Genomic DNA, 9,965 nt, shown 5'->3' with positions numbered 1-9,965 from the left:
AAATTTCTTACTTATAAATCAGGTCATATCTCTATGAAGAGTATCTTGCTTGATTTATCTCCTGGTCTTTGAGCAGAATTTGTCTTCTTAGTGACTGTACAGCACACCACCAAGATATGTTCTCTGTCCACTTATTCAAATTCCCAACTCTATGGAGGAGGTGTCTTCTACTAACCAAAGAAACCAGTTACAGAGAACATCTCTGTGGGATGTTAAATGCTTTGATAACTTGGAACTTTTGGTTCAGGTCACAATGTCCTGTCTTAACTTGTGTGTTAGTGACAAATTCTTAGTCGTTATGAGACACAGCTGAGCAGCTCATCAGTGTCCCAATCCTCTTTTTTGCATGTACTTCACAGTGTCAAAGCCACCAAAAGAAACTGCTTCTTGTGTGATGATGTTCGGAGCCCCAAATGCTGGCTTCTCACCTTCATACACTGTGAGGAGCTGTCCGAGGAGCTGTCCTCACAGAGATGTGAGGAGCTGTCCGAGGAGCTGTCCTCACATATGTGAGGAGCTGTCCTCACAAACTCCATTAGAAGATGGCACCGGCATCCGGCAGAACGCACCTAGTAAAAAGGGCAATACGCAGGCGCCTGGTAACTTCCCTACTCAAAGGGACACGTACGTTTTGGTACGTCATCTGGCATAATTGGCAGTGACCAGTCAGAGAGTGACACGTCCTAGGTGAGGATAGTTTCCTATATAAGGGACGGTTATTCCTCACTCTCCGTCTCCGCATTGTAAGCTTATGCTCTCCCTCTCAAGACGCATTAAAGCTTTTCTGCAGTAGGATCCTGTGTGTGCTGCGTCGTTCCTGCTGGCGAGACGTAGCGAGGGACATCTGGTGCCGAAAACCCGGGAAAGACCTCGCCATCGTCAGCACCTTCGGAGATCCCTTGGCGACAAGGAGGATTCAGAACTGCAGGTAGATACGTTCAGAGAGGCAGCCCTCTCTTGGACTTTGGTCTGGGGTTGTCACCGCCTTGGGAAGGATTTGTTGAGGCTATAGTATTTGTCCTGGGAGCCACCCTACTCTTTATGTTCTGTTTTCACCGTTTTCGCTGTTAAAAGGACGATCACAGCAGCTGAAGGCGCGTCTCAGTCTCTCGTATATAAGTGAGCTTCGCGCAGCTCCCTTTTACCTTCGATTTTGACTGTTGAGGAACAAGGACGCGATAAGGCCGACGTAGATAAGCGGCACCGTCCGGTGAGGCGCGTGTAAGACTCCCGTACATAAGAGAGCAGCGTGTCCGTCTCTACCCTTTCACCTCACGCCTTGTCAGACGGACGTAGATAAGCCGCCGGCGTTCCTGGCCCATCATGGGATCCTCACAGTCTGTGGTCACGGCCTTGGAAACAGTGTTAAAGCAGAGGAACATCAAAATTGGAGGAGGAACACTTAAAAACTTTGTGAAGGAGGTGGAGAGGGTGGCGCCTTGGTTTGCCTGTTCAGGCTCGTTTACGATTGCCTCATGGAACAAACTTGGAAAAGACCTTGACAGAAAATTGGCGGAAGAGGATCTGCGCCTAGGGATCAAAGCTATATGGAAGCTGGTTAAGAATTGTTTAAAGGATGAAACGTGTAAGGCAGCAGTAGTAGAAGGACAGGCCACTCTCGAGGTAGTCCGGGAAAGTCTGTCAGAAACCGAACGTAGTGAGAGGTTGGGCGCGCGCAAGAAAAAAGACGTCCTAAGAAAGAAAAAGTGCCCTCCCGGTAAGTCCGCAGACAAGGGAGCGTTGAAATTTTCAGATTCCAGCACTTCCTCCTCTACACATAAACCAGGAGGGGGAGCCAGCCTATACCCTGTGAAAGAGCTAGAAGCGCTGAACCTCGACAGTTCTGAAAGCTCTGAAAATAAAACCTTAGACTCAGAGGAGGAGGCTGAGCTAGATGAGGAAGCAGCTAAATATGAGGAGGAAAGATATTACCCCGATGAATGTAGGGGAAGTAATAGAAGCCTTCTAGCGTGGCCGCCACCAACGGCGCCTCCTCCATATGAGACACGCTCACGCGCCTTCTCACTAGTCCCCGAGAGGGTGAGAAGAAAGCTGAGTATGACATTTCCTATCTTTGAGACTCCGGAGGGAGGATGGGTCCATGCCCCTGTTGAATATAATCAGATTAAGGAATTAGCGGAATCAGTTAGAAAGTATGGAGTCACGGCCAACTTTACTCTAACACAACTCGACAGGTTGGCCATGACAGCATTGACAACAGCTGATTGGCAGATGATTGCTAAGGCAGCCCTTGCCAGCATGGGCCAATACATGGAATGGAAAGCGCTCTGGTATGAGGCAGCCCAAACACAGGCCAGAGCGAATGCTACGGCCTTAATACCTGAGCAACAAGAATGGACTTTTGAACTCTTAACAGGACAGGGCCGCTTTGCAGCTGATCAGTCTGCTTACCACTGGGGCGCCTATGCTCAGGTCTCCAGCACGGCTATTAGAGCCTGGAAGGCACTGTCCAGGAGAGGAGGGATTGATAATCAACTTACAAAAATCGTTCAGGGACCCCAGGAAAATTTCTCAGATTTTGTAGCTAGAATGACAGAGGCTGCAGGACGAATCTTTGGCGATCCTGAACAAGCAGCACCACTAATAGAACAGCTCGTTTTCGAGCAAGCCACCCAGGAGTGCCGAACAGCCATAGCCCCCCGAAGAAATAAAGGGCTACAGGATTGGCTTAGAGTTTGCAGGGAACTTGGAGGGCCCCTTACTAACTCAGGCCTGGAGGCTGCCATTCTCCAGTTCCAGCGACGCCCCGTTAAAGGGACGGATAAAAGATCATGCTTTCAATGTGGGAAAACAGGCCATCTAAAAAGAGACTGCAGGATGACAAAAAGAGACAGGGGATCTGCAACCCTCTGTGTCCGATGTGGCAAAGGCTACCATAGGGCTGACCAGTGCCGATCAGTGAGAGACATTAAAGGCAAACTACTCCCTCCTTTGGAGACTCGACCTAATGAGATGTCAAAAAACGGGCTGGTGGGCCCCCGGTCCCAGGGCCCTCAAAGATATGGGAACCGCTTTCACAGGGCCACGACCCCGGCAGAGGAGGTCCCCCAAGAGGCGACACAAAATTGGACCTGCGTGCCACCTCAGACTTCTTTCTAATGCCCCAGATGGGCATTCAGCCAATTCCTGCTCAGACTGTGGGGCCTCTACCCCCGGGAACCATAGGCCTTGTCCTTGGGAGAGGATCTCTCACCCTACAAGGACTGATAGTCCATCCAGGCCTTGTTGAAGCTCAGCGCTCTCTTGATATTCAGATTCTTTGTTCAAGTCCCGATGGGGTTTTTTCCATAAGTAAAGGAGATAGAATAGCACAGTTATTACTCCTTCTGTGCTTCCAGGCCACGATACAGGATACCAAGGGACCCATGGGGTCCACTGGTCATGATTCGGCATATTTGGTGGTTCACCTTAACAACCGCCCAAAATTGAGCTTAGAAATTAATGGAAAGAAATTCGAAGGCATACTGGATACTGGGGCTGATAAAAGTATAATTTCCTCAAAATGGTGGCCTCAATCATGGCCTACCACAAAATCTTCTCACTCACTACAAGGATTAGGCTACCAGTCATGCCCTATGATCAGCTCTGCCACTCTAACTTGGACAACTGCCGATGGCCGACAGGGACACCTTATTCCTTATGTACTTCCCCTGCCTGTTAATCTTTGGGGGAGGGATGTTATGCAGACCATGGGACTGACCTTACCTAATGAATACCCCCCACAAGTGGCCCACATGATGTCAAGGATGGGCTATAAGGAAGGGAAAGGCCTAGGGCGATTAGAACAGGGTTGTCTCATGCCCATTGAACCGATCGCCAACCCCCATAAACAAGGCCTGGGTTTTTCCTAGGCGCCATTGGGGCAGCACGACCCATACCATGGAGGACGGAGGACACGGTGTGGGTTCCCCAATGGCCATTAACCTCTGAGAAATTACAGGCAGCTACAGGACTGGTGGATGAACAATTAAGATTGGGACATTTGGAGCCCTCCACCTCTCCTTGGAACACCCCAATTTTTGTAATAAGGAAAAAATCAGGAAAATGGCGACTACTCCTTGACTTGAGGGCCATTAACGATCAGATGGAATCCCTTGGACCCATTCAGCGGGGCCTTCCTATACTCTTGGCCCTACAAAAAGATTGGAATTTGGTAATAATAGATATCAAGGATTGTTTTTTCTCTATTCTGCTTTACCACCCAGATAGGCCCAGGTTTGCTTTTACTGTCCCATCAATTAATCATACTGAACCTGATAAAAGATACCAGTGGAAGGTCCTACCTCAGGGCATGGCCAACAGCCCTAAGATGTGTCAGTTATATGTTCAGGAAGCCCTCAAACCAGTCAGGGAGACCTATCCAAATTTACTGTTAATCCATTACACGGATGATATATTGATGTGTCATAAAGACTTAGAATTACTCAAACAAGCCTATTCCTTATTACAAAAAACCCTTAAACAATGGGACTTACATATTGCTACAGAAAAGGTCCAAATTGCTGACACAGGTCATTTTCTAGGATCCATTATTTTCCCTGATAAGATTATACCCCAGAAACTGGAAATCCGTAGAGACCACCTCCATACTCTTAATGACTTTCAGAAGCTCTTGGGAGATATCAACTGGTTGAGACCATTTTTGAAAATCCCTCCCGCGGAATTAAAACCTTTGTTCTAAATATTGGAAGGGGACGGCCACATCACCTCCCCTCGTGTGCTAACTCCTGCTGCAACCAAGGCCTTACTAAAAGTAGAAGATGCCATAAAACAGGCCCAATTGCAACGCATTGATTGGTCTCTACCTTTTTCACTCTGTGTACTAGATACCAAGGATTTACCCACTGCCGTTTTATGGCAACAAGGTCCACTGTTATGGATCCATCCACATGCTTCCCCTGTGAAGATTATTGATTGGTATCCAGCCGCAGTAGCACATCTGGCTATTAAGGGCCTAAAAGCTGCCATCTGTCATTTTGGGACTCCACCCCAATCCTTGATTATCCCATATACACCCTACCAGGTCCAAACTCTAGCCGCTACCTCTGATGATTGGGCAGTGCTGCTCACATCCTTTACAGGGAAGATAGATAATCATTATCCTAAACACCCCCTATTGTGCTTTGCAAGATCACAACCTATTGATTTCCCTCGCGTCACATCCCACAGACCATTAAAGGAGGGGATAACGGTGTATACGGATGGGTCAAAAACAGGGGTGGGAGCATATGTGGTAAACTCCCAAGTATTCTCACGACAATATTTTGAAACCTCACCCCAAGTGGTAGAATGCCTAGTGGTCATGGAGGTCATTGAAAAATTCCAGGTTCCTCTAAATATTGTTTCAGATTCCTCCTATGTGGTTAATGCTGTTAGTATTCTTGAAACCGCCGGTATAATTAAAACCACTAGTAAGGTGGCAGATATTTTCCGAAAAATCCAAATTATCCTATTAAATAGAAGATTCCCTGTATACATTACTCATATACGGGCCCATTCTGGACTCCCTGGCCCAATGAGTTCAGAGAATGATTTGGCTGACAAAGCCACAAAAATGATAGCTGTGGCCCTGGCCTCTCCTTTAGAGGCCGCTAAAGCCTTTCATGGCAATTTCCATGTCACCTCAGAAACTTTACACCGCCGCTTCTCTATAACTAGAAAAGAGGCACGTGATATAGTCACCCAATGCCAACAGTGCTGCCAGTTCCTCCCAGTTCCTCACATCGGGGTCAACCCGAGAGGAATACAGCCATTGCAAATCTGGCAAATGGATGTTACTCATAATTCTACTTTTGGAAAATTACAGTATGTGCATGTATCTATAGACACATGTTCTGGCATTCTACATGCCACCCCACTTACAGGAGAAAAAACAACACATGCCATTCAGCACTGCCTTGAAGCATGGAGTGCTTGGGGAAAGCCAAAATGTGTAAAAACTGACAATGGTCCCGCCTACACATCTCAAAAATTCCGTCAGTTTTGTGCTCAGATGCAGGTTACCCACCTGACGGGCCTGCCCTACAACCCTCAAGGACAGGGAATCATAGAGCATGCTCATCGGACGCTCAAATCATATTTAATAAAACAAAGAAGGGGAATTATGATAGAACTCCCCCCAACATCCCAAGTGGCCACTGCTCTGGCCCTTTTTACCTTAAATTTTTTAAATCTTGATGAAGCTGGACAAACAGCGGCTGAGCGACATTGCTCAGAGCCCAAGAGGACAAAAGAATTAGTCAAATGGAAGGATGTATTAACAAATGAATGGAAAGGCCATTTTAATAAGATCCAGGGGAGCTGTCTGTGTTTTTCCACAGGACAATGAAAATCCCATATGGATCCCAGGACCACTTACTCGGAGCATCACAGCAAGTGATCAAGAAGGGACTGGGACTCCTGGACCTCCTCACTCTTCTTCCATGGATGCCAGCAACGGTGCAGGGCGAGCTACGATGGGGAATAATGTCAACCTTTCCACTCCCGATGCCGGTGATGTACCACTAACAGGGATTTAGGGTTGGCCTATTTACCTAAGGATCCACAGGTTGAACGACTAAAAGAAAATAGGACTATTCCCCTTAAGGGCAGCCTTTGTTTTGGCATATTCAACAAAACATCTTTTGATCTCCCTTGCATTATGTTATGTAATCAATCTTCTGCTTGGTTAAGGGAGGCCACATGGAGAACTGGTGAGGAGGACATTGTGGCTAACGCCACAGTTCTCTATGGTGGTGGCCTTACATTGCGTTAATGGTAGCTGCACTGATCTTACGCCCATGGCAATGCTACTTGGAGGAAAGGGCGAAAAGGGACGGTTGTCATTTTCCTGGATGGGGAACATCAAACCTGCTGCCTCTGTCTGGACAGCTACTCATATAAAATATCGCAGTAGTTACCCGCATGCCTCGCTTTATCCCGATCCCTGTTGATGCCCCGGGGACCATGACCTTATTTAGAGGAAAAAGAGATTTTGGTACTTCTGCAATTATTGCTGGCATTATTGCTACGACAGCAGTCGCTGCCTCGGTTACTGCCTCGGCATTGGCCTTGTCAAATTCAGTACAGACAACCCAAACTATCAATGATTTATCGGCCACCATCTCTGTGGCTCGGGACAGACAGGCCTCGGCCAATACTCAGATATAGGGAGGCCTTATGCTTGCCAACCAACGTATAGATCTGGTCCGAGAGCAATTAGACATTCTATGGCAACTGGCCCAGTTTGGCTGTGAGCAAAAACTCCCAGGCCTTTGTGTCACCTCCATATAATATGACAAATTTACCCGAGCTGCTAATCTGTCTAAGAGTCTTTCACAGCATCTGTTACAGAATTGGACCTCGGAGTTTGAACAGACACCTCGAGAGCTGAGAACGACCATCATTCAAGTAAATTCTACCCTACTGGACCTGTCTTTGACGGAGGGATTGTCGTCCTGGATCACCTCAGCAGTCTCTTATTTCAAGGAATGGGTGGGAGTGGGACTTTTTGGAGTGATCCTCTGCTGTGGATTAGTGTTACTCCTCTGGTTGCTTTGCAAATTGAGATCTCAAACAAGAAAGGACAAAGTAGTGATCGCCCAGGCGCTTGTAGCCCTTGAACAAAGAGCGTCAGCCGATATCTGGTTGACCATGCTCAAGCAACAGGTCGCCGGCTGGACAGCTCTTGCACTCCTAGAACCTCGGTTCATTGCACAGGATTAGAGTGTCCGGCTTGAGCAGCCCATGAGGGGTGATGAGCTTAGCATCGCACAGGGAAGTTCTACCAAATACGCTCCCTGGAAGGCATGTCATATTACATGAGGGTTTCTGCACCAGTTTTCCCTCCCTCGAAAAATGGCAGTGCGATGGGTCGGGAGTGCCCTGGGTCCCAACAACAGCCTAAGGGTATCTCTCTTGTACAGGTTCGCCAACTTTGTACGAGGATATGACCTCTGTCTTCGCCCTCCTATATCTGGGTGTCCTGTTTGCTTAAAAAAACAGAAAAGGGGGAGATGTGAGGAGCTGTCCGAGGAGCTGTCCTCACATATGTGAAGAGCTGTCCTCACAAACTCCATTAGAAGATGGCACCGGCATCCGGCAGAACGCACCTAGTAAAAAGGGCAATACGCAGGCGCCTGGTAACTTCCCTACTCAAAGGGACACGTACGTTTTGGTACGTCATCTGGCATAATTGGCAGCGACCAGTCAGAGAGTGACACATCCTAGGCGAGGATAGTTTCCTGTATAAGGGACGGTTATTCCTCACTCTCCATCTCCGCATTGTAAGCTTATGCTCTCCCTCTCAAGATGCATTAAAGCTTTTCTGCAGTAGGATCCTGTGTGTGCTGCGTCGTTCCTGCTGGCGAGACGTAGCGCGGGACAATACACAATGGCAGTTAGCTTTAGAACTATGAGATTGGGAGAGGAAGAAGGAAGGAGGATCCATGCGTGCTGTCCAGCTTTTCTTCTCAGTGAGAACTATCTTCCATTTGTTACATGATGTGGTGTCAACATACCACAAGGAGAGCCTTCAGAAACTCTTGCAGTCGTCTGCTATTCACCCTAACAACTGCCTATATATTGCTCTTGTCATTAGTTCCGATGGCATCTTGCCCCCACTCTTTGCAATGGTACAATTACCTTTGTGGACCTTATGCCCGGCTTCAGAAGACTTGGGGAGGATGTGGCCCAAATGTGGGCACAGGAGAACTTCTGGAAAGATGATAAAGTGCTGGGGATTGTGCAAACATGGATGACAAAGAGAATTATTATGCAGCAAGCAAAGCAGTGAGGGAGGTGCTGCACCAGCTAAAGAGACCTGGAATTGTGTCGCAGGATGTCCTATGGGTGAACGTATACTGCAGGGCTATGGGGGGACCTTGCTAAGCACAGAGGTTGCTGAGATGATTAGCAGGCTCACTGCTCTAGAGGATCTCCACTGAAGATGGTGATAGATTGTATTCCCTGTGCAAAATAGGGATGAAGGAAGGGCCCCAAGTATTTTCCACCTCTGTCTGATGAAAACAAAAACAAAACATGCCAAGAAGAGGTTCCAGTCTATGTGTCCAAATGGATGCCTTTCAAAGAACAGATTATAATGCTACAAGCTAGCTTGCAGGAAATTGGAGATGGGTGGGCAGTTGGAAAAGGGCCCCTCACAACTGCATTCCCTTCCTGTGACATAAAGGCTTTATATCTGTTCCTTGTTCCAGAACACAGAAAGAAGAGTCACTGCCCTTGCTGAGAATAAATAGCTCCCATCTTGGAGGAAGCCTCTCTCAACTTTGGTTTCCTCTTTTGGTATAATTATTTCCCATAACACATCACAGAATTATTTACTGGTTTTGGTAAACCAATACATCATGGAAGCATAACTTCAAAATATCCTGGCCTGGAAGAAGTTTTCTGAATAGTATAATCAATTTAAGCAAAGCACGGGGTTCCTTGACTATTGCTGCTCTCCCTTGTTAAGTATGAATCTGCTTGGCACTGTGAGTTGCTCCCAGGCCTTCTTGCCAACTGTATGCATTGTAATTCTAGACCCTGCCTTTGGACATTCCAAAGATAGGGTCCAAAATGTGTAAGATATATTTGGGGGGCAAATTACTATGCCTGACAAGAGTTAGGGAAACATTTTATATCTCTTCCAAGTAAATAATGTCTTTCAGGGGAAAAACAGACCAATGTATACAAATCTATTTAATTTAGCTTCTAAAGCATCTTCCTTATGATCAAATACAACCTGGTATTCTTAGTTGGATCTTAGAACAGGAAATGGATGACAGTGGAAAATTGTGAAACTTAGAATTCAGGTAAAATGTCACTGGTGTTTGATAACAACATCACAGTTCATTTAAGTTTTAACTTAAAGGGCAAATAAATGTATACAGGAATTTTTATATTTCATTTGTATTTAATTTTCGGTGAATCTAAAATTATTCTAAATTGAATGTTTGTTTGTT

The 9,965-nt window shown here is 46.7% G+C and overlaps 2 protein-coding genes and 1 pseudogene across 2 annotated transcripts; all 3 read left to right on the top strand.

Annotated features, from left to right (window-relative positions):
- The first annotated feature begins 1,323 nt into the window (after positions 1-1,323).
- Positions 1,324-3,120, top strand: LOC148005713 (uncharacterized). Its single transcript, XM_087551789.1, has one exon. It carries the CDS (start codon positions 1,324-1,326, stop codon positions 3,118-3,120), a length of 1,797 nt encoding a protein of 598 aa, XP_087407915.1.
- On the top strand, positions 3,120-3,872 carry LOC148005712 (endogenous retrovirus group K member 21 Pro protein-like). Its single transcript, XM_087551788.1, has one exon. It carries the CDS (start codon positions 3,120-3,122, stop codon positions 3,870-3,872), a length of 753 nt encoding a protein of 250 aa, XP_087407914.1.
- A 4,575-nt stretch (positions 3,873-8,447) lies between these two features.
- On the top strand, positions 8,448-9,257 carry LOC148005711 (centromere/kinetochore protein zw10 homolog pseudogene; annotated as a pseudogene).
- Positions 9,258-9,965: the final 708 nt, after the last annotated feature.

Source organism: Rattus norvegicus, chromosome 5 (assembly GCF_021556685.1).
Source record: "Rattus norvegicus strain SHRSP/BbbUtx chromosome 5, alternate assembly SHRSP_T2T, whole genome shotgun sequence".
Classification (NCBI taxonomy): Eukaryota; Metazoa; Chordata; class Mammalia; order Rodentia; family Muridae; genus Rattus; species Rattus norvegicus.
Note: the sequence above shows the minus strand (reverse complement) of the source record. Positions and strands in the feature narration are given on the sequence as shown.

What these genes read in the sequence shown, in the direction of transcription:
- LOC148005713 (XM_087551789.1), top strand. Translation starts at nt 1,324, where the DNA reads ATGGGATCCTCACAGTCTGTGGTCACGGCCTTGGAAACAGTGTTAAAG.
- LOC148005712 (XM_087551788.1), top strand. Translation starts at nt 3,120, where the DNA reads ATGCCCCAGATGGGCATTCAGCCAATTCCTGCTCAGACTGTGGGGCCT.